Source organism: Trachypithecus francoisi, unplaced genomic scaffold (assembly GCF_009764315.1).
Source record: "Trachypithecus francoisi isolate TF-2019V2 unplaced genomic scaffold, Tfra_2.0 Lachesis_group12, whole genome shotgun sequence".
NCBI classification, from domain to species: Eukaryota; Metazoa; Chordata; class Mammalia; order Primates; family Cercopithecidae; genus Trachypithecus; species Trachypithecus francoisi.
In genome coordinates this window covers 108,767,398-108,794,370 of record NW_022681457.1, presented here as the reverse complement: position 1 = coordinate 108,794,370, position 26,973 = coordinate 108,767,398, and the positions used below count along the sequence as shown (strand labels likewise).

The following is a 26,973-nucleotide window of genomic DNA, read 5'->3' as shown; positions in this document are numbered from 1 at the left end:
GGTTGCAGTGAGCCCAGATCGTGCCACTGCACTCCAGCCTGAGCGACAGAGCGAGACTCTGTCCCAAAAAAAAAAAAAAGAGAGAGTTGAAAACCTTGGCATAAACAATCCTGCTTCCCTGTGTTGTCCCAGCATCTGTAACTCAGGGTCAGCAAAAGCCATATCCTGGATATGTCCCTGATTCCCTCCCCCCACTGAGTCCCTGACTCAGTGCCAAAGGGCACAGGGCACATTCTCCAGAGGACTTTGGACCTCTGCACTGAAATGCAACTTTCTTCTTCAGGGAAAATTTTCCTTTAGCACAGATTTGCTCCTGGAAGCAAAGGCTTGGAGGGCAATCTGGGGTCTTCCTGCAGCAGGTCAGTTTGCACAAGCCCCAGCACTCACTAGCTTTGGGACCTAGGGCAAAGGGGCCTCTCCAGGCCTTCTCTTCTCAGATGCTAAGTAGAGACGACACGCCTTCTTCCTAGGGTTAACATGGACATCAGTGGCCCCTAGAGTAGGGGCAAAATAACTGAGTTCTGTGCTGTTCTGGACAGACACAAACCATGCTGCCTTCCTATTCCTGCTTTGTTCCTCCTTATCTCTGTGCTTTTACTTCTGCCTCCCTCCTTCTTGCATCTGATAGCAGCCTCTCTTTCCCATGTCTACTCTCCCTGAGCTGAAGGGCATGGATAGACAGGCAGGAGCTGGGAGATGGAACGAAGCCTGGGGAAGTGGAGGAAGGGAAAAGAATGCTCCTATCTTGTCCCCATCCCAAACCCTACAGGGTATTTGCTCCCTGTAGCTGTTCCTGTTAATACCCCAAGACATTTATGGCTGAGTTTTTTTTTGTAATAAGGTATGAGAAAGTGTGGGGTAGAGGCTACAATGCCCAGTTCTCTGGAGATGTTGGGCCCAATTCTATATCTGCTCACTCTTAGTTGCATGACCTCAGGTAAGTCCCTTACCTCTTTGAGCCTCAGTTTCTGCATCTGTGAAGTGAGGATGCTAATAATAGCTACTTTATGCCTGTAGTCCCAGCACGCTGGGAGACCGAGGCAGGTGAATCACCTGAGGTCGGGAGTTTGAGACCAGCCTGGCCAACGTGGTGAAACCCTGTCTCTACTGAAAACACAAAAAATTAGCCAGGCGGCCGGGCGCGGTGGCTCAAGCCTGTAATCCCAGCACTTTGGGAGGCCGAGACGGGCGGATCACGAGGTCAGGAGATCGAGACCATCCTGGCTAATACGGTGAAACCCCGTCTCTACTAAAAATACAAAAACTAGCCGGGCGAGGTGGCGGGCGCCTGTAGTCCCAGCTACTCAGGAGGCTGAGGCAGGAGAATGGCGTAAACCTGGGAGACGGAGCTTGCAGTGAGCTGAGATCCGGCCACTGCACTTCAGTCCGGGCGACAGAGCGAGACTCCGCCTCAAAAAAAAAAAAAAAATTAGCCAGGCGTGGTGGTGCGCACCTGAAATTCCACCTACTCAGGAGGCTGAGGCAGGAGAATCACTTGAACTCAGGAGGCAGAGACTCCCTTACCGGCCCTCCTGTCACTCCCAGGGGAGCTAAACGAGAAGCAGAAGATGGAACTGGAACGGAACATGGCACTGGTCCAGCAGCAAAGCAAGGAGCTGAGTGTGCTCAAGGAGAAGATGGCCCAGATGAGCAGTCTGGTGGAGAAGAAAGACCGGGAGCTGAAGGCCCTCAAGGAGGCACTCAGGTTGTGTGGGCGGGGGAGGGGGGATAGTTCACCCGGCGTGGGGAGGCCCTGAGTCTTGCACAGAGAGAGGGCTCAGCATATGCTGCTTGAGGAGTTGAATGAATGAATGATATGTATTTCATGGTGTTGCTTATTCTTTGCTTCTCAAACTTCCTTGTCCAATATTCCAGATGACAGGTCTCTGCTTAAATGCCACTTCCTCCAGGAAGCCCTCCCTCACTCACCCTCACCAAACATAGCCAAGGGATCCTGCCATGCTTGGTCTCCCTCAGCCCCTGCACTCTGTCTAACCTACCACTTAGCACACAGCAAGGCTACCTTTGCCTGTTTTGTTGTTGTTTTGTTGTTGTTGTTTGTTTTTTTGAGATGGAGTCTCACTCGCTCTGTTGCCCAGGCTGGAGTGCAGTGGAGAAATCTTGTCTCAGTGCAACCTCTGCCTCCCAGGTTCAAGCCATTCTTGTGCCTCAGCCTCTGGAGTAGCTGGGACTACAGGCGTGAGCCACCACACCTGGCTAATTTTTTGTATTGTTGGTAAAGATGGAGCTTCACTATGTTGGCCAAGCTGGTCTTGAACTCCTGACCTCAAGCGATCCACCCACCTCGGCCTCCCAAAGTGCTGGGATTACAGGCGTGAGCCACCGCGCCCGACCCCATTGCTTGTTTGTTGTCTGCCCTTCCCACGAGGACAGGATCTGTGCAGACCTTGCCCACTATTGATTTCCCATCCCAGCACATAAGGGAACTTAATATTTATTTAACAAATGAATAAACTGGAGGTGTCAGCTTAAAATACATACAAAATATTGTCATCGTCCCCTGGGTTCATCTTTAAAAACACCCGTGAGTTGCATTTTTACCCGCAGCTTATCCATATTTTGGAATGAGTCATGTTTTCATAAAAAAAGAGTTTGACTGAAATTGATGTTTTGTGGATATCTGGTAGCTTTGTGTGCCTCGTGGCCAAAGCAGATTCACGTAGTGGCTAAAGGAGCAGACTCCACACCTGGCTGCCTGGTTTCAAAGCCAGACCCTAGACCAGGCCCGGTGGCTCATGCCTGTAATCCCAGCACTTTTGGAGGCTGAGGTGAGTGAATCACCCGAGGTCAGGAGTTTGTGACTAGCCTGGCCAACATATGGTGAAACCCTGTCTCTACTAAAAATACAGAATTAGCCGGGTGTGGTGGTGCACGCCTGTCCCAGCTATTTGGGAGGCTGAGGCAGAAGAATTGCTTGAACCTGGGAGGCGGAGGTTGCAGTGAGCAGAGATCGCACCATTGCACTCCAGCCTGGGTGGGAGAACAAGAACAAACCCCATCTAAAAAAAAATAGCCAGACCATCCATTTACAAGCAAGGTAACTACAGGCAGATTGCTGTGTGTCTGTTTACTTGTCTGTAAAACGGGACAAGCAGAGGACCTAACTTGTGGGATTGTTATGAGAGATAGAAGAGTTAGACACACATAAAGTGTTAGAAACAGTAGACATGCAGTGAATGTCCCTGTAAAACCACAGCAGGTGTCCTCAGCCCCAGCATAGGAACCAAGGGCAGGTGCTCCCTGCCCTGGCCACTCTCCCGTAAGTCCCCTGAAACTGAATTCTCTAGAAATCTGGGAGCAGGAAACTGAAGTCTCAAAAGAATTCTGTTTCCTGTAAAAATAGAGCTCCATTTCCTGGTCTTCCAATGACTGCAAAAGTAATTTGTGGTTCCTGGAACCTCGTGCTGTCCTCCTCTTCTCTACCCCAGGGCTTCCCAGGACAAACACAGACTCCAGCTGAACACAGAGAAGGAACAGAAGTCCCGGAAGAAGACCCAGACGTGTGACACCTCTGTGCAGATAGGACCCGTCCACACCGAGGCCTTCTCCAGCAGCCTAGAGGTGAGTGCCAGCAACTCCTGGGCACCCGGAAGGACGTGCTAAGACACAGCCCAGTGGTGGCTTTCTTTCCTTTTGAAGATATTTTCATTCTAAGTTCCGAAAGTATGACTTACTTGTGTGAAACGTATAAAGTAAGTCGCAGAATCCTGCCCCTTCAGTCGCAGTCACCAGAGGTCACAGCTGTCCACAGTGTGATGTGCACGCCATGAGATCTTTCCCTCATAGAGGCCTCCACGTTCTGACACGGTCAAGAAAGTGTAGTGGCTGAAGATCAGGCGTAGATTCGCTGCACCTGCGTTCGAATCCCAGCTCCTCCACTTAGAAACTCTGTGACCTTGGGGAGGTCACTGTGCACCAGTTCCCTGTTCTGACAGTAATGACCATCCCTACTTTATGGGTTGGTTGAGAAATACATTTTATGTATATACACACCTGAACAAACACACACAAACCCGTACATATATTTATTTATTTATTCATTCATTCATGTATTCCGGGGCAAGGTCTCACTCTGTCACCCAGGCTGGAGTGTAGTGGTGCCATCACAACTTCACTGCAGCCTCAACTTCCCAAGGTTCAAATGATCCTCCTGCCTCAGCCTCCCTAGTAGCTGGGACTACCGACGCATGCCACCACACCCGACGAATTTTTGTATTTTTAGTACAGATGAGGTTTCACCATGTTACCCAGGCTGGTCTTGAATTCCCAGACTCAAGAGATCCACCTGCCTCAGCTTCCCAAAGTCCTGGGATTACAAGTGTGAACCATCACGCCTGGCCCATATAGATATTTGTTTAGTAGATAATTTTTTTACTAATGGTGTCAAACCATGTACATTCTGCAACATGGGTTTAGTTTTACATACCACTATTTAATGGGCATCTTTGCAAGTATATGAAGATCTGCCTCACCCTTTTAAATGGTTGTGTAAAATCCCATTGTTTCTTTTTTCCAACCAGTCCCCTCTTGATGGACACTTCCATTGCTTCTCCTCTTGGGCAATGCTGTAGTTAATGTACTTCTTCCTGAACTGTGCTTATTGGGGCCAAACTGCCCTCCCAGAGCCACGTAGTGAGTGCTCCGTGGCTGTGGCTTGGTAGCTGTTCTATGCACCTGCCCAGAAGCATCTGATGGGAGTGTGTCTTTGAGTGAGAACAGCCTTCTTTGGGCCGTCCTAGAAGCAGGCACTCACACTCTGTCCCTATGGTTGGGGCTGTGATACTCCCCACGGTCCGCAGCATGCAATTGTGAGACTCACTGGTTCCTCAAGGCCCTGGTTTCCTGGAGCCTGGGGCTATTCTTTCCCTGGGGCTTTTTGAGCCTAGAGAGCATGACGTTCCAGTAATGGTCTTTGGATTTTCACTGGGAAGCCAGGCCAAATGTGTCAGCTTGCTTTCCGGCTTTCTCAAAGATGCCTTTCCCCTGCCAGACAGCATTGAGCCAGGGCCGCAAACAGCTTGAACGAAAGGGCTCGAGGTCCAGCCAGCTGTCCTTGGCATCGATTGCTGTCCAGAGCACTTTAACAGAAGTGTCTCCTGGTGGCTCAGGGTGACCAGGAAGGCGGGGGCTGCAGCAGGTCCACGTGGCCGTAAGCTCCGTGGGGCAGGGGGTGTGTGGCACTCCTGTTGGAATCCCAGGCTCTTAGAGCAGAACCTGACCCATATTCATTCACTCGTTCAACAACTATTGAGCACCTGCTGTGTGCCAGGCCCTATGCCAGGGATAGGAGAAGACGCACCGGCTCCCGCCCACACCAAACGCCCTTGGACTCTGTGCACGACTGTGGGACTGGATTGTTGAACTGGGATGCCCTTGATTTTTAGTTTATATTATATGGAGGGATTAGTGGAGGAGGATGGGGGAGGGAGACTGCAAGATAAAAGGGAAAATGTATTTGTTCCTTCTTGGAATGGTTTTCCTCCCTCGGGCTCCTTCCTGCTTTCTAAGCCAGAGTGGGTCAGAGGGCTTAAGAGTTGTATGAGAAAGAATTTCATCCTCTCCAAATAAATAAATTCCCAGAAGAGCCGCAAGGAGGGGTCATGTGATGTTCCTGGTACCCCTTGAGACTAGCACAGGCTGTGAGGCAGCCTCAATGCATGGCTACCCCTACACCCCCAAAATTTACTATCTTCTGCCCCCCTGCTATACACAGAGAGACAGAGAGAGAGGGAGAACATTCCAGGTTGTTTACTCTCAGGTCAAACACGCATCCTCAAGAAGTGACCGAGGCCAGTGTAGAGCTAACCCTGGAAGGGAACCAGCCATGCATCCTGTGAGCAGGGTGGAGCCAGGGTCCGAGGACAAGTGAGGCCCTACTAAGTGCAACCAGGGTGGCCTGCCTCTCTCTCCCAGCTGCTGAGCCCTGGTCCCAGCTGGAAAGCCAGGGCAAGCTCCTTACAGCTCCTGTTTCTGACAGGCTGCATATTCACTGAGTACCTACTGTGCTCAGACACAGTGCTTGGCCCTGGAAATAGCACAGTCTTCAAAGGAGATGAAGACTGCTCTCATGGAGCCTGTCGTCTGGGAGGAGAGACACAGAAATAAACAAGCCAAGATCAAGTAACATGTCCAGTGGGAAGAAGCACTCTGAGAAACTGTACAGCAGGATTCAGAACAGATTGACCTGGGGGAAGGGAGTGGTCAGCTGGTCAGATGGTCAGGGAGGCCTGTGCTGGAGGAGACCTGGAGTAGAACCAGAAGGAAGGGAGGGAACGAGAGGTAGGGACATGGGGGTGGGGGTAGGGGACCGTCCCAGGAGGGCCTCAGACAGCACTGTTGAGCCCCTTGTAGGAGGCCATGGGCCCTGTTCCCCTGGCGGCAGTGTGGCTAGCGCAGGGCCAGGGATGTGTCATACAGGCCTCTGATAAGCATTTGAACCATCAAAGGAGGAAGAACAAAGAGATGTCTCCTTTGCTCTCCTCTGTGTTCTTTTCCTGGGAGCACTTATCACTCTCCAAAATTAGAGTATTTGTGAACCTGTCTGTCTGTTATCTGTCTGCCCCATAGAAACACACCCACGGCAGCAAGGGCTGGTCCGCCTGCTCCCTGATCTCGCCCCAGTGCCTAGGACAGTGCCTGGCATGCAGCCACTGCTACCATTCAATAGATAGATGGATAGGCAACTTTTAAAATAATTTTGGTTCACTTCATACTACATATATATCATCTTCTATATCTATAGCTATCTATATATGTATATGTATATGCATGAAGTGAACCAAAACTGTTACTTTAAAAAGTATTATAAAAGAGCCAGATTGTCAATTTTTTCTCTTTCTTGCCAGTTTGACTGAAGCCTTCCCTGGCAACTCTATCTACAACTGAAAACTGTTCCGAACACCCCACCCTGTTTACCCACTTAATTTTCTCTTTACCATTTATAACTTCTACCAGATACTTTCACCTTGTTGTCTGTCTGCCCACACGAGGATGCAAAATCTATGACAACAGGGATGTTGCTGGGTTTAGCCACTGTTGAATCCCCAGAGCCTAGAACAAGGCTTGGCACAATAAATCGATGTGAGATGAATGAATGAATTGCTTACCCTGGAGAAGCGCTGTTTAGCTCAGAGTTTATGAATGGACTTCAGGAAGTCTTGACCCTCTGGAAGTTGTATGCAAATATTTGTGTCGCTGCGAATTTTTCTGGAGGAAAAAACCCTGCATGCTTCCAAATCTTATAAGGGTACGTGACCCTTAAAAGATCAAAAAGACGGCTGGGCGTGGTGGCTCACACCTGTAATCCCAGCACTTTGGGAGGCCAAGGGAGGCGGATCACAAGGTCAGGACTTTGAGACCAGCCTGGCCAACATGGTGAAACCTTGTCTATACTAAAATTACACACAAAAAATTAGCTGAGCGTGGTGGCGTGCACCTGTAATCCCAGCTACTCAGGGGGCTGAGGCAGGAGAATCGCTTGAACCTGGGAGGCAGAGGTTGCAGTGAGCTGAGATTGTGCCATTGCACTCCAGCCTAGGCAACAGAGCAACACACACACACACCGTCAAAAAAAAAAAGGTGGAAAATGACCTTTCTTTGTCTGTGCTCTTAGTAAACCCAACTCTAGGCTGGTTACAGTGGTTCATGCCTGTAATCCCAGCACCTTGGAAGGCTGAAGCAGGAGGATTGCTTGAGCTCAAGAGTTTGAGACCAGCATAGGCAACAAAGTGACATCCTGTCTCTACAAAAAAATACAGAAAAATTAGTCGGGCATGGTGGCACACATCTGTGGTTCCAGCTACAGAACTGGAAGGATCACTTGAGCCCAGAAGTAGAGGCTACAGTGAGCCATGATCATGCCATTGCATTCCAACCTGGGCAACAGAGCAAGACCCTATCTCCAAAAACCAAAACAAACAACATCAAAAACACACACACACACACAAAACTGCAACTCTAACCTGAGCTGTTTAGGATGGTCCATCTGGGTCTAGTGGCTACCATATTGGACGGCGCTGGTGCAGGTATAAAACATTCCCTTCACCACAGAAAGTTCTGTGGGACAGTGCTGTTGCACAGGCTCCAAAGTCTCAGAGGAAGATTTTCCTTTCTCCAGCCCAACCAAGAGCCAATCTAGCAAATCCCCCTAGCAAATATTAAATAATCATCCTCATCACCAGTTAAAAGAAAGCATCATGCATTCTCATCTGAAAATGCCCCTCCAGGAGTAGAATTTGCTGTGATTGTTTAGAAACAAGACCAGCATGACAGCAAATGGAAATCCAGGCATAGAACAGTATGAGAAGAAAACATAAAACGTGGAGAGGGAACGTGGAGGGGCTCTTTTATGTATAGTGATGCTAAATAGGAAAGTTGGAAGTCTTCCTACATGTGACCCGATATTTGAGATGAAAAATGTAAATTCTATCTCTGCTGAAGCTCGAATGCTCTTTTTCCAAAGGTGCTAAGAGACTGGGTTCCGCTGTACATGAATTGTTCACGTTTCTGTGAATGTAAGAGAAATCTTCCAATCCCTGATCAACTGCTGCCCACCCCATTCTGCCCACAGGAGCAATCCTTCAGCGATCTAGGGGTCAAGTGCAAAGGGTCCCGGCACGAGGAGGTCATTCAGCGTCAGAAAAAGGCCTTATCTGAACTTCGAGCGCGAATTAAAGAACTAGAGAAGGCGCACGCACCAGGTAAATCTCCTCCTTCCTAGTCAGAGCAGTGGACCCCAGGCTCACTTTGGGGACTGACCAGTTTTCCAAGACTACCATGTTTTATCCGCATCATCCCAGGACTCAGAGGACACTGTAATACACAAAAAGTTGGGCAGGCCATGATCTCAGAGTGAAGTGCAGGCCTTGATATTAAATAAGATTTCATGCCCAACTCACTATTGTACTTTTTTTTTCCAGACAGAGTCTCGCTCTGTCACTCAGCCTGGAGTGCAGTGGCGCAATCTTGGCTCTGCAACCTCCACCTCCCAGGTTCTAGTGATTCTCCTGCCTCAGCCTCCCTAGTAGCTAGGACTACAGGGACTAGCCACCACACCCAGCCAATTTGTGTATTTTTAGTAGAGACAAGGTTTCACCATATTGGCCAGGCTGGTCTTGAACTCCTGACCTCGTGATCCACCTGCCTCAGCCTCCCAAAGTGCTGAGGTTACAGGCGTGAGCTACCACTCCTGGCCTAGTTTTTCTTATTTCATGGTGGCTGGGTGAGAACTTTGTCATGGATGAATACTGTCTAAGGATCAATGTTGGAGAACCACTTAGAGTACCCCCTTTAGAGGGGACAGAGCTCTCCTAAGACTTGGGGCCCACTGCAGGCTAGGGCACTGGTCTAGGACCTGGAAGCCTGGGTTCAAGTTCCATCCTGGTTCCATGGCTGAAGGGCCTTAGAAAGTCCACCACACTGATACCTGTGTGGCTGCAGCCTCCTATGAGCCGGGTGACCTTGGCCAGGTCATTTGATCTCTCTAGGCCTGTGTCCTCATCTGCCACGGGAGGTCGTAAGGATTAAAACAGGCCTGTGTAAGTGTCCCGTAAATAGTTGCTATGGTTATTACATGAAATAACTTCTTCCTGAGCCTTTCTTTTGAGTCTACTTTATTTGTTTTATAGATCATAAAGACCACCAGAATGAATCCTTTCTAGATTTAAAGAACCTCAGAATGGAAAGCAGTATCCAGAAAATACTATTGGATGCAAAACCAGATTTGCCAGCTCTCTCAAGAATAGAGATCCCAGCGGTAACCAACGACAATTCTCTCTGCTGTGACTGGCATGTGGAGAGGAGGGGCCTGAGGGCAGACACTAGCTGGGTTCCCTGGCACAGCCATACATATCAGTGGTTCAGGGCCAGGTCCTTCCTCATGGGCTGCTGTCTATGCTCACTAGCTGGTGCCCCGACCATACCCATTGTCCAGGCTTTGCACAGAAAGGTAGCCTTGTGCTTGTGCACAGCATGGTTCAGCATGGCATTGACATTGGGCCACATTAATTGCTGAAGCATGGCTGGCCCCCTTTGCAGATCATGTGTGATATTATGTATGTATGTATGTATGTATTGTATGTATGTATGTATGTATTTTGAGATGAAGTCTCACTCTGTCGCCCAGGCTGGAGTACAGTGGCGCCATCTCGGCTCACTGCAAGCTCCGCCTCCCAGGTTCACATCATTCTCCTGCCTCAGCCTCCTGAGTAGCTGGGACTACAGGTGCCCGCCACCACACCTGGCTAATTTTTTGTATATTTAGTAGAGACAGGGTTTCATCGTGTTAGCCAGGATGGTCTCGATCTCCTGACCTCGTGATCCGCCTGCCTTGGCCTCCCAAAGTGCTGGGATGACAGGCGTGAGCCACCGCGCCTGGCCGATCATGTGTGATATTCTGCAGAACATGTTCAGCAGGCTAAGATCATGTTATGCCATGAGTTTGCCTAAAGTTTGCTTTTCACTGTCACCGGAAAAACACAACACATAAAAGGCAGGAGAAGGGAGCCGTGATTCAGAGCACACAAGTTCTAGAGTCAGAGGGACCTGTGTCCAGATCCAAGGTCTACAAGCTGTGTGACCTTGGGCAAGGCTCTTGACCTTTCTGGGACTCCATTTCCCAGCTGTAAAATGATGACAAAAATACTGAAGGAGATAATTCTGGAAAGTGCTTAGCCTAGTGCCTGGCTCCAGAGGAAAAAATAAATGATAGATGTTATTATTAAATATTATTTAAATAGGCCAGGTGTGGTGGCTCACGCCTGTCATCCCACCACTTTGTGAGGACAAGAGAAGAGGATTGCTTGAGGTCAGGAGCTTGAGACCAGCCTGGGAAACATAGCGAGACCCCATCTCTACAAAAAAATTAAAAATACATTAGTCAGGCATGGTGCCAGGTACCTGCAGTCCTGGCCACTCAGGAGGCTGAGATGGGAAGATCACTTGAGCCCAAGAGTTCGAGGCCACAGTGAGCTATGATCGTGCTGCTGCTTTCCAGCGGGGACAACAGGATTTCCAGAAGTGATTTGATTGTGCAATTGAACGTGCCTTTTTACCCTAAATGGATGTTTGGGCATTTGATGGACACGTGACAGGTCAGCATCTGTCACAGGACCCGCCGAGGGCATGTGTGCTGCCGCAGCTGGATCCACACCACACAGGCTTCTAGAAGAAACAACGAGGCTATTCTGCATTCTCTCAGCAGTTTTTCTGGACATTTACGAGAGTCCAGGAAGAGGGTCTTTGGAAATGAGCTGGTTTTCTTGAGAAAATCAAACCCTACTTCCCTGAGGGTGGGAGTGGAGGGACCGCCTCCAGGTTGGGATCAGTTCGATCCCCAGCCTGACCCGCACCCAAGGCAGGCCTCCCCCTCAGCAGTGCTCCAGTCCCACCGCAGACTGACCTGCTCCCAAGATAGGCCTTCCCCTCCTCAGGACTCCAGTCCCACCACGGACACCACACAGCAAGAAACCTCTCCCCTCTCTCAAAAGACCTCAATCTTCCAACACAACACTGGCAGCAATTCAAATTAAGAGAAAGGGGCCAAGGGCAGTGGCTCATGCCTAATCCCAACACTTTGGGAGGCCAAGGCGGGCAGATCACTGAGCTCAGGAGTTCAAGGCCAGCCTGGGCATCATGGCGATACCCTGTCTCTACAAAAAATTAGCCAGGCATTGGTGGCTCGTGCCTGTAGTCCCAGCTACTCGGGAGGCTGAGGTTAGAGAATCACTTGAGCCCAGGAAGTAGAGGCTGCAGTGAGCCAAGATCACACTACTGCACTCTGGCCTGGGTGACAGAGTGAGACCCTGTCTCAAAAAAGGAAAAGAAAAAAGAAGAGAAAGAGCAGGAAGAAGAATAGCTGGCATTTACTGAGTGCTTACTGTGTACCAGGCATCGAGCAAAGCCCTTCACATGTGTTATTTAATCCACACAGCAGCCCGCGTCAGTTACCATTGTTATCCCCATTTTACAGATAAGAAAAATTAAGACTTCAGGCCAGGCACGGTGGCTCACACCTGTAATCCCAACACTTCGGGAGGCCGAGGCAGGCAGATCACTTGAAGCCAGAAGTTCGAGACCAGCCTGGCCAATATGGCAAAACCCCGTCTCTGCTAAAAATACAAAACTTAGCCAGGCATGGTGGTACACATCCGTGCTGCGGCACGAGAATCACTTGAACCCGGGAGGCGGAGGTTGCAGTGAACCAACATCGCACCACTGCACTCCAGCCTGGGCAACAGAGTGAAACTCCGTCAAAAAAAAAGAAAAGAAAGAAAAAGAAAAATTAAGGCTTCAGAAGGTCAAGCACCTCACCCAAGGACACAAAAATAATGAATGACAGAGCCAGGAGTGTGTCCCTGGAGGTCTGCCTCTTGTAGCCTGCTGGTCTGCAGAGAAGGAGGTGGGAATGGTGTGATTGAACCTGCAGCCCAGACTCTTCCTTAGGCCACCCTCCCTCCAGACTCCTGCAACCTGCAGGAAAAGAGAGGGGATTCTGAAGGGGAGTGCAGAGGACACAGCTTAGGGAGCTGGAGACACCAAGCTGCGTTTTAGGTTCTTTTTGTAGCAAGTCTGCCCAATGTATTGTCATCTTTAAATACCTGCTTTTTTCTCATCTCATAGATACATAAATATGTCCACTCTTAATATAGACAAATATGTCACACCTATCACAGTCACCTTTAGGCTTTTATATTTTTGTGAATGGGTTTTTGTTTTTGTTTTTGTTTTTAAATCTCCCAGGTTTACAATGTATGGCCAGTAAATGCTGCGAGCTGACATGATCTTGGTGTCCGTGGCGAGCACTGACAACCCAGTTTAGTTGTGAGGGGACGTATGGGGGTTGTCCATGGCCTCCAGACTCCCCACTTGGCCTGGTGGCTTTTCTATGCCTTTGACTGGGGCTTTCAGCAAGCAGCCGGCTGAGCAGGGTCTTAGCAGGTGCACAGCTGTCTCCTCTCTGGAAAGGGTCTAAAGTGATGCTCACCCACCATCTGCATCATCTCTGGAAAGGGTCAGAAGTGAGGGTCCAGTTTCCACTGCATGAAAATGACACTCCTTTGATAAAAGGATGGGGGTTATTTTCTGTTTAACCTGCATTCATTCATTCGACAAACATGCTCACTCTGCCAGGCGCCATGCTGGGCACAAGGAGGGAGAGAGTGAGCAAACAGCAACCCAGTCCCTGCTTCTCTGGCACTCTCGTCTGGACCAGGGTTTCCAGGCCTCAGCACTGTTGATGTTTTAGGACCCCACAGTCTGGCGCGGTTTGTTGGGGGACGTGTGGATGTCTAGTAGCATCTTTGCTCTCTACCCCCTAGATGCTGGCAGCACTCCCCGCCTGCAGTTGTGACAATCAAAAATGTGTCCAAACACTGCCAAATGGCCCAGGGGAGGGGACAAAACCACCCCAATTGAGAACCACTGTTGTAGAGGGAAGACAGGCGGTGATCAAAGAACAAGACAAGTGGTGTATAATTAGAGACTTCAAAGCCAGAGTCATTCTCTGAAGGGTAGGAATACAATTCTAAGAAAGCAGTTGACAAAGGAATCAGACAGAATGATCAGGACCAGACTGAAAAGCAACTCTGTTGAGTTAATCTCTGGTAATCACACAGTGCTTTAGCTTCTGGTCATAGAAGGTCACAATGGAATGTCAAGAGAGGGCTTTCATTTCTTTCTGATTTCAGCCTCAGAATGGCCTTTGCAACGCAAGGTTCAGCTCAGCCATGGAGAAGTCAGGGAAGATGGATGTGGCTGAGGCTTTAGAGCTCAGTGAAAAGCTGGTACGTACATCCAGCATCCAGCTCTCTGCTATCCAAAGCCTGGGTCCCCTGCAGTCAGTGTTAACCACGGGATAGTTTAAATGTCAACCTCACATGCCTGTTTAGTTGTTCTAATAACTCTGCAAGACCTACCTACTATCCCAGCATGGGTCAGGAATCGCATAGCCAAATTCCTTGAAAAACTGGGTAGTTAGAATGAAGTGTTTATATCTGTTGTCATTTTTCACCCCCGGTTCTCAAAAAAGGCATAGCGTAAATGGATGTGGGAGAAATGAAAGTCATGCTGAAAGCCCCAGTTGCACTCCTTTCAAAGCGTGTGTGTGTTCTCTGCAATTGCAGAAAGTGAATGAAACAGAATGAGACATTAGCCTCCTTAAAGCGGCCACCAGCGGCCTCCGGTAATGCCTCTTACACACGAACGTTTTCCTTGTAGTACCTGGATATGAGCAAAACCCTTGGAAGTCTGATGAACATTAAGGACATGTCCGGCCACGTGTCCATGAAATACCTCTCCCGCCAGGAGAGGGACAAGGTCAACCAGCTTCGACAAAGGGACCTCGACCTGGTATTTGATAAGATCACCCAGCTCAAGAACCAGCTGGAGAGGAAAGAGGAGCTGTTGAGAGCATACGAAAAGGACGTTGAACAGCTCAGGTACCTCGGCACCCCCACATCCCCGCATAAAGGCCCGTGCCTCCCTTCTCCTGGCTAAACTCAGGCTAGCAGCAGACACCTAGGCCTGGGACAGGAGGACAGAGACCCGAGTGTGGAACACCTAAAATGTCGGAAAGGTAATAGGGAGGGCACTGACTAGGCCTGGTAGAGGGAATTCTGGCCCTGAGATGGCGGCTGCAGAAGTGCATGGTTTCTCCATTCTGTGGACTATTTTCTGTGCAAGCTGCACCTCTCACAACCCTCAACTTACAGTTTCCCACTTGTGTGGCGTTGACAGCTCCGTCATATTTTCAAGAGTCACAGTTCCCCGCTCCCCGGGAAGTTGGGAGGGGCTGGTAGCACCTCCTTTATCCCCTCCCGCTACACACTCGGCTGACGAGCGGCTCGTTCCGCTCTCCGTGCCCCAAATCTTTGACATGCTCTCCTGCTTGCGTGACACTCATGAGTGAGCCCCACCTGGATGTATTTTGAGAGACTTCCAGCTCTGGCACATTGATGGTGATTGGGAAAGATAAGGGAAAAAGAAACGCCATCTCTCCTCTGCACCTAGGCGGAGCAAAGTGTCCGTTGAGATGTACCAGTCGCAGGTGGCAAAGCTGGAGGATGATATCTACAAAGAGGCCGAAGAAAAAGCCCTGCTGAAGGAGGCCCTGGAACGCATGGAGCACCAGCTGTGCCAGGAGAAGAGGATCAACAGGGCCATCCGGCAGCAGAAGGTGAGGCACCACTGCCCAGGGCAGAACCTCCCTGGCTGCCCTGCAGCTCCCACTAGCAATGGCCAAGGGAAGTCCCTGGAGGATCCAGGTAGTGCAGAACACATGGATGGATGGAAAGGGAGGCAACTGGATAGCTTTTGCATCAGACAGACCTAGGTTTAGACCAGAGCTCTACCGCTTACTATGTGACCTTAGATAGGTTTCTTAACCTCTCTGAGACTCATGGTGCTCATCTGTATTTTTCTAATGGTGGCTGTTATTCATATTTATATTAATATGCCCTGATACTGCCAGTGACTGCAAAGGAGAGCTGGAGCTTGCCCACCAAAGAGATGAAAGGGTGGACATTCCCGGCTGAAGGAGCCGTGGAGGAAAGGCATGAGGATGAGATTTGCTCCCTGGCGCAGAGTTGGAAATAGCACTAGGTTGAGAAACCAAGATTCCAGTCTCGGGCTGGTGACCCAGGGAAAATGGGTCCCCTCCCACCACACACATACGTGCACACACACCCTGTTATCTCATCTGTAACACAGTACAGGAGTCAGCCAGTCCTGGGCTCAAATCCCTGTACTTATTAACTGTGCGACCTTGGACAGGTCTCTTCCCCTCTCTGAGCCTTGCTTTCCTCATTAGTAAATGGGAGCTTCCAGCCCCTGCCTCGCAGGCAGATGGTGAGGATGAAAGAATGCAGGCAACCCTCGCTCTCTGCTGTCCACTCTTGCTGTCATCAGACCTCCAGAGCCAAGTGCTTTCGGACGGTGAGGGTGCTTGTCCCGTCTCTGAAGCACCTGCCCAGGGCCTGGCACCTGCCAGTGGACACTACCTTCCCCATGCTGCCCATGACCCGTGCTGCCCGTGACCCGTGCACCTGATCTCCTGGGTGAGTCCTGCCTCAGACCCGGTAGGGTCTGCACACTGGAAAGTTTCCCCAAACCAAGTCACGCATGAGCAGCACCCAGGCAGCTTCTGAAGCTCCCTGAAAGCTGGCAGAGGGGCTTTCCTATCTGCTTTGCAGTTTACATATTCATCATCCACTCCTGCAGTCCACAAGGCACTGGAACAGCAACTTCTTCTTTTTTTTTTTTTTTTTTTTTTGAGACGGAGTGTGTCGCCCAGGCTGGAGTGCAGTGGCGGGATCTCGGCTCACTGCAAGCTCCACCTCCCGGGTTCCCGCCATTCTCCCACCTCAGCCTCCGAGTAGCTGGGACTACAGGCGCCCGCCACCGCGCCCGGCTAGTTTTTTGTATTTTTTAGTAGAGACGGTTTCACCGTGTTAGCCAGGAGGGTCTCGATCTCCTGACCTCGTGATCCACCCGCCTCGGCCTCCCAAAGTGCTGGGATTACAGGCTTGAGCCACCGCGCCCGGCCAAGGAACAGCAACTTCTAAATAGAGCCGGACTCTCCCTTTCCTTCACTCTTGCCTAAGGTGGAGCAGATCCCAAGGCTGGGGTTAGGCAAGTAAGGGAAAGAGCCACAGCCACCGTCTCTTCATGACCGTCTCCAGGCCAGGGACTGGGCTCATCTGAGCTTTGCAGCCGTGATAGGGCTACTAATAGCCTCTAATAGCCATGCCTGGTACAACGATCCCTATATTACAGATGAGGAAACTGCGCCTCAGAGAGTTAAGAGACGCCCAAGTGCATACAGTGGCTGGTAAGGAGGGCTGGGACCTGACCCCAGATCCCTCTGACCCCGGTTCTCCTGCTCTCTGCCGGGTTGGCCCTGAGTCCCCTCCTTGTAACTGTCAGCTTTTATGTGTGCATGCCTGCTTGTGTGTGTGTTTGTACATGTGTGCCATGTGTGTGAGGGTTTGCCTATGTGTGACACTATGTGTGTGTTTGTGTGTGTTGCCTGCCTGAGCTCAGAGAGGGTCAAACCCCCAGGGAAGGGTGCCCCCTCCACCAGCCAGGTGACCTCCTTGCAGAGGCCTGGCCTTCGTCGCACAAACCTTGCAGACCACAGGTTCCCTGGCTTGCAGCCCCAAAAATGAAGTCACCGTCCTGCTCGGGACACGGCCTTTCCAGCACTCACCACTCTGAGGTAAACATCACAGGCTCCCTCTGCATATGCCATGGGGCCGCCTCGGGCAGAGGACGGTTTCCTTTCACGCTGTGCCATGCCAGGGAGATCTGGGCAGCAACAGAGGCCTGAGATGTCCTTTGATGGGCCCACTGGAGAGCTCGCTCCTTCCCGAGGCAGCGTCTCCCAGGGCTTGGCAGGCCAGGCCCACAGTAGAGACACCAAACCACAGAATGGGACGGCAGAGGGCCCTAAAAAGCCCATTGTCATGCACTGGCTGAAAATGAAAGAAAACCTGCAGATTTACATAATCAGTCTGCATGCATTATTCATGACCTCCCTACGCACACACAGTGCAGGCTGGCCAGCCTTCCACAGAGCGGGAGGAGGAAGGTCCCAAGTGGCCAAGCCAAACCTGTGTCAGGTCCCCAGCTGGAGCTGGGAACTTTCAAATTTGTGGAATTCACAACGTAGGGAGAGATTTGATAAGAAGTAGAGCCACGATCACAGCAAGGCTGATGGTGTTATTTATGGAGCACTTGCTGTCAGGCACACCCCACAGGGCACGGCCCACCCTTACCTCATGTCAACCTGCAAGGAGGGCTGCTGGGCATCTGCCCACTGAGAGGGGAAACTGAGAAGGTTGGAGGGCGGTGTCACCTGGCTACTCAGCTACGGAAACGGGACCTCAGCGACCTCGATCCCGACCCTCCCAGCCCATCCACTCATCCACCTCATTCCTTTCCAGGGTGCATCCCGCCTACTCCGTCACTGTTTCTCTCAGGGTTCATCCCCAGGCTCAGTTTGCATTTAAGGTTTGTGACTAACATGTTATCAGAAACTCTTGTTTGTCAAGGGAAGAAAAAAAGGGGGAAAAAACTCTTTTCTTCTTGCTCTTCAAGAGTTTGACAACATCACAGAAAACAGTTTTTTTTCAGTGTTGCAAGATTCAAAAGGGAACCTGTATACATCTGTCTGGGCAGCAGCTGCTTCCTAGGAGTATATTTTCATTAAATGGAAGTTAAAGGAAAGTAGAATTTCTTTAAGTTTCACACCTAATATTTTCACAAGGAGTCGATTTTTTTCCAAGTCTCCTGTATAAAGTCTCAGCACCCCTTCGTAAAGATGGAACAGTTGAGGCTCTGGGAAACGAAATTAGTCACCTTGAGTTTCAGAACTACCCGCCCCCGACGCACAGACAACCACTGTAGTTTTAACACCTGAACATCTCTTCACTGAGCAGAACTTTCCAGAGTCAAAAGTCATTCTTCCAGCCGGGCAGGGTAGCGCACGTCTGTAATACCAGAACTTTGGGAGGCTGAGGCAGGAGGATCATTTGAGACCAGCCTGGGCAACATAGCAAGACACCACCTCTAAAAATAAAAATAAACAAATTAGCCAGGTGTGGCACCACACACCCATAGTCTCAGCTACTTGGGAGGCTAAGGCAGGAGGATCACTTGAGCCTAGTAGTTTGGGGCTGCAGTAAGCTATGATCACGCCACTGCCCTCCAGCCTGGGCAACAGAGCAAGACCTCATCTCTTTTCACACAGAAAAAAGGCATAGTTCTATACTAATACCTCTGGCAAATCAGACCTGACATAAAATGCTGGGAAAAACCTCAGTGCTGGTCATTCACAGAGAACCTCGTGGTCATCGGCCTCCTAACTCTGGGATGCCCTGGGTCCACAGCTCCCCTGCAGTGACAGTGTGACAGTGACAATGGCCCAGGCTGTGCCCAATCTAGCTTGCTTCCCACATTACTAAATAGGGCGGAGAGTCTCTGAGATGAGAGGCAGACTTTGGAGTCAGATAGGGCATAGGGTTCAAGCCCACCTCTGTCCCTGAATGAGCCTCAGTAGGTAACTTTACCTCTGTCTCAGGTTTCTCAACAGCAGCAATAACGGGAACAACAGGACCTGCTTGGTGGGGTGGTTAAATGGTGTGATGCCGGCAGAGCCTGTCACAGAGCAAGCTCGGTTACTCGGTTACTGTGGGGAAGAGAAAAGGCCACTCGGGGGCGGGGGTAATGCCTGCATCGCTTTCAATGAGCTTCCTGCCCGCTGGCGAGTCCTGCAGACCCCGAGACTTTCTCCTGGGTCCTCCTAGAGCCAGCAGTGCCTTTGTAAAGCTGTCTTTTCTATTTAGTGAATACAACTAGGGCTACAGCCAAGAAACAGCCGATATTTTCGTGAATGGGTTAAGACTGGGATTTTCAATAGCAACATTTTAAACACACAGAAGTTGCCCTTGGAGAAGGATGCAAGCCCGTTCTTCGGCCTTTATTAGGACTTGAATGTGAGAACCGCTGAAATGTACTAGCTGCTTCTGGCTGGGGAGCAGCCCAGCTCCCCTTCCGGGCTCCAGCCAATCAAATCCTCCCCAAGGGGCTTGGCTACAGCTTTGCGGAGTGGTCTCAGCTGGGCTGGAGCCCCTAACCTTCCCTCTGCATTATGAGCTCAAGTCCCTCATCTTTAAGATGAAAATAAAAATGTGCTTAACCCACAGGAGTCAATCCCGTGAAGGAACGCATGTAAAAACCCTTAGCTAACAGGACCTCTCAATCATGCTCTTTTCTCTTTTTCTTCTTTTCTTTCTTTTTGTTTTTGTTTTTTTTTTTCTTTTTGTTTGTTTGCTTGCTTGAGACAGAGTCTCGCTCTGTTGCCCAGGCTGGAGTGCAGTGGCACAATCTTGGCTCACTGCAACCTCTGCCTCCCAGGCTCAAATGATCCTCCCACCTCAGTCTCCCCAGTAGCTGGGACTACAAGGCACTCGACACCAGGCCTGGCTAATTTTTGTATTTTTTCAGTAGAGAGTAATTTTTGTATTTTTTAGTAGAAAGTTTTACTGTGTCACCCAGGCTGGTCTGGAGCTCCTGGGCTCAAGTGATCTGTCCACCTTGGCCTCCCAAACTGCTGGGATTATAGGCATGAGCCACCACATTCGGCCATCATATCAGTACTATTTTATTTAACTATTTCCCAAGATTTTCATTGGCCTGGGTATTTTCAAGATCCTGGTTTCCTCAGCACCACTATGTGTTTTTGATCAAAAAGTAGAAATTGGTAGATGTGTGGGATGAGAATAGAATGGGGATTTGGGGGTGGTAACCTCGGGCCCTCACCAGGATAGAAAAGTAAAATGTGGCTAGAGTGGTGCAGTGTGTGGATAGAAGACGGCTCAAGAAAAAGATACTAGGCCGGGTGCAATGGCTCATGCCTGTAATCCTAACACTTTGGGAGGCCGAGGCAGAAGGATAACTAGAGGCCAGGAGTTTGAGATCAGCCTGGGCAACATAGCACGACCCCCATCTCTACAAAAAATAAAAAATTAGCTGGGCGTGGTGACTCACACCTGTAATCCCAGCACTTTGGGAGGCTGATATAGGAGGATGGCTTGAGCCCAGGAGATGGTGACCAGCCTGGGCAATATGGCAAAACCCCATCTCTACTAAAAATTTAAAAAATTGGCTGAGTGTGGTGGTGCATGCCTGTAGTCCCAGCTACTTGGGAGGCTGAGGTGGGAGGATCGCTTGAGCCTGGGAGGTCGAGGCTACAGTGAGCCGTGGTCATGCCACTGCACTCCAGCCTGTGTGACAGAGCGAGACCCTGTCTCAAATAAAAAAGAAAAAGACTCCCCTGCCATGATCCCTTATCTTCTACCCACCTATCTGAGTGAGTCCCAGCATCTCCTAGAAACCTCAGATGCCTGTCCCAGACTGGAACAGGTAAGGACACACTAAGGTTAGCACTCTCTTGCTAACCTGATACTTTTCACTCAGGAAAGTGTAGAGGAGCACTAACCGAGAAACGCAAAAGAATCCACACCTTGCAACTGTGCCTTCAAAGAGAAAGAGAGGCAGGTATGGGAGGTGTTCTGATGTTGCAGACACACAGTAGAGACTGTCTTAACAGGGGGTAAGAGCTCATGGCGTGCAAATGCCTGCACGCGCTGCCCAAGGAGCACCGCACACCTGCCTCCCTCCCTTCCGTCCCCAGCCCCTGCCCCACCTCCCTCCCTCCCCTAACCAGCCCCTGCCCACTTCCCTCCCTCCCTTCCCTCCCCAGCCCCTGCCCCAACTCCCTCCCTCCCTTCCCTCCCCAGCCCCTGCCCCAACTCCCTCTGTCCCTTCCCTCCCCAGCCCCTGCCCCACCTCCCTCCCTCCCTTCCCTCCCCAGCCCCTGCCCCACCTCCCTCCCTCCCTCTCTCCCTCCCTTCCCTCCCTTCCCTCCCCAGCCCCTGCCCCGTTTGAATGGATGACCTAAGAGACAAGCAAGCATCAAGCCCAGTCCATTAAGGTGAGAGAAGGCAGAAGGGATATTCCAGCACAGCTTTAGCTCATGGAGCAGCCATCCTAGGCCACTAAGTGACTTGGGGACTTGGAGACAAGGTCCTAAGAGAAGAAGGGAGGAGTGAGGAGCCCCAGGAACCCCTGTCCTAGGAATGAAATGAGGGGGGTGAAAGAAGGTGGGAGTGGTTACAAAACGGAGCGGGAATGAGGATGAAAGTGCCTCACGTAAGCACTTCTACCCCTGCCGAGGGAGAGCCCTGTTCGACTCCGACCTTCCTGGCAGCCAATGAGAAATGGGAGATCAACTTGGTCACGGTTCCCAGTGTCCATGAGATACAATGGATGGATGCTCGCAAGTGCTCTTAGAACAAAGACCTTGCTGGACTTTCCCCCTGGAGGGGACGCTGTGCGACGTAAAGAGCAGCATCTTTAAGAACAGCCTTCGTGGGGTGACGTGGGCTGAGCCATGGCTGAGAACAGCCCTTGAGACAGATGGATGTCATCACATCCCACTGAATCCAGTCAAGTTCAGTAAAAGCAGATCTAGCAGATCTGTACGGGGCAGGGCTCTGCTCTCCAGTGCTCAGTGTCCACTGAGCGGACTTTGTGTGGGTAAAGAATCCTGCTGGCACACCTATAATCCCAGAATGTTGACAGGCCAAGGCAGGCAGATGACTTGAGCCCAGGGTCAGCCTGGGCAACATTGGGAAACCCTGGCTCTACAAAAGCACAAAAAATTAGGCATGGTGGCGTACACCTGTAGTCCCAGCTACTCGGGAGGCTGAGGTGGGACAATCTCTTGAGCCCAGATTTCAAGACTGCGATGAGCCACTTGAGCGTGCTGCTGAACCCTAGCCTGGGCAGCAGAGCAAGAACCTGTCTCAAAAACAAAAACAAAAACAAACAAACAAACAAAACCTGCTGGAAAAGAAGAAATTAGGAGGGAAGAGAGGTTTAAAATCATTGCTTGGCAATATCTGAAATGATGACTCTCTGCTGAATTTGTTCCTCTCACTAACTTTGTGATAAATATTGAGTGGCTGCAGGCTCCAGGCCTTCTAGAGATCAACTGTCAGCTAAATACAGGCCACGAGTCTTCACAGACTGTTGCTGTGGGAGAACAGTGGAGACTTATGAGCACCTATGCCCCTATCCTAAAAGACAGCCTGACTCACTGTCCCCGTGGGTCTGGGGAATGCCAAATGGGGTTGCCAGATTTAAAGGAAAAAATAAAACAAGATACCCACTTACATTTGAATTTCAGATAAATAACAAATAGTGATTTAGTGTTAAGTATGTTCCAGATATTGCATGGGACATACTTAAAGTGTTTGTTTTCATTCTGAAATTCAAATGTAACTGGGTATCCTGTATTTTATCTGGCAACCCACAGCTGTCCACTGAGCGCCAGCTAGATGCCAAGCAGGGCGGCCCTGAGGCAGACGTCACAAAATGGCAGCCCAAGGCTATGCCTCTTTTGGCCCATGGAATTTATTTTTTTGTTTTGGGGGTTTGTTAAAGTATCATTGCAAAATAAGGCACTTTTGGCCAGGCACAGTGGCTCACGTCTGTAATCGCAGCACTTCGGGAGGACAAGGCAGGCCGATCACTTGAGGTCAGGAGTTCCAGACCAGCCTGGCCAATGTGGTGAAACCTCATCTCTACTAAAAATACAAAAATTAGCCGGGTGTGGTGGTGGGCATCTGTAATCCCAGCTACTCGGGAGGCTGAGGCTGGAGAATTGCCCGAACCTGGGAAGCAAAGGTTGCAGTGAGCCGAGATCTCACCACTGCATTCCAGCCTGGGCAACAGAGCAAGACTCTGTCTCAAAAAAAACCAAAACAAAACATAAAACAAAACAAACAAAAAAAATGGCACTTTAACAGAATACTACAGATTTCTGACTTCTTTGGGAAACTTTAATCCACTGGTGACACTAGGCCCACAGTCCCACACACCACCAGCTTCCAGCCCCTTACAAAGGACCCCGGCCCCTGGGTTTGCTGCCATGTCCATCTCGCCACCTTCTTTGACTTCCTGGCCCCTATGGGCATGAGGTTGGTGACCCCCAGGGAAAGTCAGGGATCTCTGAGAGGGGGCCCAGCTCCCTCCCTCTCTGAGGGGTCCCTGGTATCTGGGGCTGCTCTTTCTTCAGGGAACTGTCCCTGAGGTGCCACATCTTGGGGACCCCAGGATCAGCAACTGTAAATCAAACCCCAGGGGAATAGCAAGCTTCAGATTCTGGGTGACGATGGCATTCAAACAGGCCCCCCTGAAGGGAGTTCAACCATCATGGGCCCCACGATCCCTGAGCCATTGGGATGCCAAGGTGTGAACCACCGGGCATCTGCAGCCCCTTCCACCTGCTCTGGGAGGCGCTGCCTCCAGCTAAAACAGACGTGTCCTCCGAGAAGAGCAGTGTTCTTCACAGGCCCTGGGTTGAGCAGCCTCCACCTCTGCTGAAGTCTAGAACAGAGACCCCCAAGAGACTCAACAAGATGGGGCACCGTGGCTCCCAAAAGCTGTGCCCCCTTCTTGTTGAGAAAATGGATTTTTCTCAATTTTCATATGCTACCCATCTGGAATGCTGTCCCTGGGAAGGCCCAGCATTCCAAATGGGTAGATCTAAGAGTGGAGAAAAATCCATTTTTCTTTGATGCAAAAGGCAAAGAGGAATCTAAGCTAAATTCTGTTCTTATTATTTCTGTATTAAAGAGACGAGTATTTGTAAAGATGGTGAAGAACAGGATGCAGAACTCAAGTTCCCAGGTGAGCAGAAAGAGCATCCTCTAGAATTCTTTTTTGTTTTGTTTTGTTTTGTTTTGAGACAGAGTCTCACTCTGTTGCCCAGGCTGGAGTGCAGTGGCTAGATCTCAGCTCACTGCAAGCTCTGCCTCCCAGGATCAAGCAATTCTCCTGCCTCAGCCTCCCAAGTAGCTTGGACTACAGGCCCGTGCCACCACACCTGGCTAATTTTTTAAATATTTTTAGTAGAGACAGGGTTTCACCGTGTTAGCCAGGATAGTCTCGATCTTCTGACCTCGTGATCCGCCTGCCTCAGCCTCCCGAAGTGCTGGGATTACAGGAGTGAGCCACCGCACCCAGCTGAATACTCTTTTTTAATCAAGTCTATAAAATCTTAAACACGTTGAATCATTGCCATTCACAAATCAGCCTTGGAACTGGAATTGATCCAATCCACACTCCTGCTTTGCAGAAAGTAGAGGCAAGCTCTCAGGAAGCTTGAAAGCAAAACACATTTCTTTCTTGATGAATAAGAAAGACTTATTTAACAAGTTTGATAAAAGGCCACAGTTATTCTGAGACAACAAAATTATCATTGGAAAAACTGAAGATATTCTATGCAAGGGACATTTTTGGAAAATAGAAGCCTCCTCTTAACTGACACCATTGTCCTAAGACTACTAGAAGGTGGCTGCTGCTCTGGTTAGGAGGGTAGAGAGTGCCCCCAGGGTCCCCCTAGACCTGAGACCTTTGCCACCTGCAAAGTGGGAATGAAGGGGAGGTCTGTTGCTTACTCATCCACATACTTAGAAAGACTGGAGCAGGCAGACACCGCCCTGCCACCAGGTATTGGCTGAGAATGACATGGAGACATGTAAAATGACAACATTGACATTGGGATGGGCCCTGGATGTAGGGATATTGTGGTGCTGGTAGAGGTGAAGCCCCCTGGAATTTCAGGCTTAACAGAATGGGGGCAGATGGTGCTTCGCCTAAGAACAGAGTGATCTTCCCATTTATCCAGCCCTTCAGCCACAGCTTGAGAAAAACAAGATCGATTTTTCTTCGATGCAAAAGGCATCAAAAGGGTTTGATGGCTTGGACCTCCTTGGTGCGAAAAGTTTTTCTCCAGGTTCCTTGAAATGTGTAGCTTGGGGTCTCTGTCCTCTATAGTGTGCCTCGAGTCCTTAAGGTGGTGGAATCACCACGACCACCCTGAGGAAGATGGGACATGGAAAATCTACATTTTCAGGCTTACTTGCTCATAAAAAATGTGTCCATCCCTAACAAGCTTCAGAACTGGATTTGTGCCTTTCTTTTGAAGGCCCTGTGGGTTTTTGTTTTCTGTCCTCCAAAATACCATTCATTGATTTTTTTTTTTCATTTTGGCCAACAGCCTTTTGTTTGTGGGCTGTATGCTAAAAAGGAAACTCTTCCAGTTAAGTAAGTTCCAGTAAGTTAAGGACTTACTGAGTACCTAGGCTAGGCCACCTACTGTGCTAAGCACTGGGGAGAGAAGGGCAACGAAAAGAGACTGCCCTGGCCCTCATTCACACAGCTGATATTAAGAGTCAGCAAAGTGGCAGGGGCTCTCCAGGTGTCAAGGTTTGAGGATGCATTCTCAATGGGGGCAGCATCACCCCGGAGGGGCAAAATTCATTCATTTTTTTTTTTGAGACAGAGTCTCGCTCTGTCGCCCAGGCTGGAGTGCAGTGGCGCAATCTTGGCTTGCTGCAACCTCCACCTCCCACGTTCAAGCGATTCTCCTGCCTCAGCGTCCCTAGTAGCTGGGACTACAGGCACGCACCATACCTGGCTCGTTTTTGTATTTTTAGTAGAGACAGGGTTTCACTATATTGGCCAGGGTGGTCTAGAACTCCTGACCTCAGGTGGTCCACCCTCCCAAAGTGGAGGGATTACAGGCGTGAGCCCCCACCCTTGGCCAAAAATTCATTCTTTCTATGTATAAAGTGATAGACACATCTACATAGATGTGAATACACACACACACACACACACACACACACACACACACTGCTATCTGTGAAAGGGTGAGGAGGTTAGGAAAAAAACCTCTAAGAATTCTCACGGGGCAGGCCGGGCGCGGTGGTTCACGCCTGTAATCCCAGCACTTTGGGAGGCTGAAGTGGGCAGATCATGAGGTCAGGAGATTGAGACCATCCTGGCTAATAAGGTGAAACCCCGTCTCTACTAAAAATGCAAACAGCTGGGCGTGGAAGCAGCGCCTGTAGTCCCAGCTACACTGGCGCGAACCTTGCAGTGGAGGTGGAGCTTGCAGTGAGCCGAGGTCGCGCCACTGCACTCCAGCCTGGGGGACAGAGCAACACTCCGTCTCAAAAAAGAAAGAAAGAAAGAAAGAATTCTCAGGGGACAAGGGCTGATAACTTTGTGCCCGGTGTTTGGAGGACAAAGGCCTCTGGAAGGAGCTGAGCATATTTCACAGGGACCCCTTCACCCCCCGTCCAAGCTCCAGGAGAGGCCTCCTTGAGGACCGGATGTTTGTTTGTTGGTTGGTTTTGAGACAGAGTCTCGCTCTGTTGCCCAGGCTGGAGTGCAGTGGCACTATCTCGGCTCACTGCAAGCTCCGCCTCCCGGGTTCACACCATTCTCCTGCCTCACCCTCCCAAGTAGCTGGGACTACAGGCGCCCGCCACCGGGTCCGTTTCACCGTGGTCTGGATCTCCTGACCTCATGATCCGCCCG

General features: G+C 50.2%; 1 protein-coding gene across 11 annotated transcripts in view; it reads left to right on the top strand.

Annotated features, from left to right (window-relative positions):
* Positions 1-26,973, top strand: part of FHAD1 (forkhead associated phosphopeptide binding domain 1) — a 160,791-nt gene that overhangs the window by 127,343 nt on the left and 6,475 nt on the right. For 4 of the 11 annotated variants that reach the window (XM_033228219.1, XM_033228217.1, XM_033228223.1 and 1 more), the window contains 8 exons: positions 1,546-1,705; positions 3,450-3,582; positions 8,591-8,720; positions 9,648-9,775; positions 13,707-13,802; positions 14,236-14,456; positions 15,028-15,193; positions 24,220-24,273. In XM_033228219.1, coding sequence (XP_033084110.1) covers positions 1,546-1,705; positions 3,450-3,582; positions 8,591-8,720; positions 9,648-9,775; positions 13,707-13,802; positions 14,236-14,456; positions 15,028-15,193; positions 24,220-24,273 — 1,088 coding nt within the window. Of the gene's footprint in view, positions 1-1,545; positions 1,706-3,449; positions 3,583-8,590; positions 8,721-9,647; positions 9,776-13,706; positions 13,803-14,235; positions 14,457-15,027; positions 15,194-15,924; positions 16,248-16,791; positions 16,847-20,994; positions 21,076-24,219; positions 24,276-26,973 lie in introns of those variants that run through there. The other 7 variants (XM_033228221.1, XM_033228224.1, XM_033228222.1 and 4 more) reach the window with 5 other exon arrangements.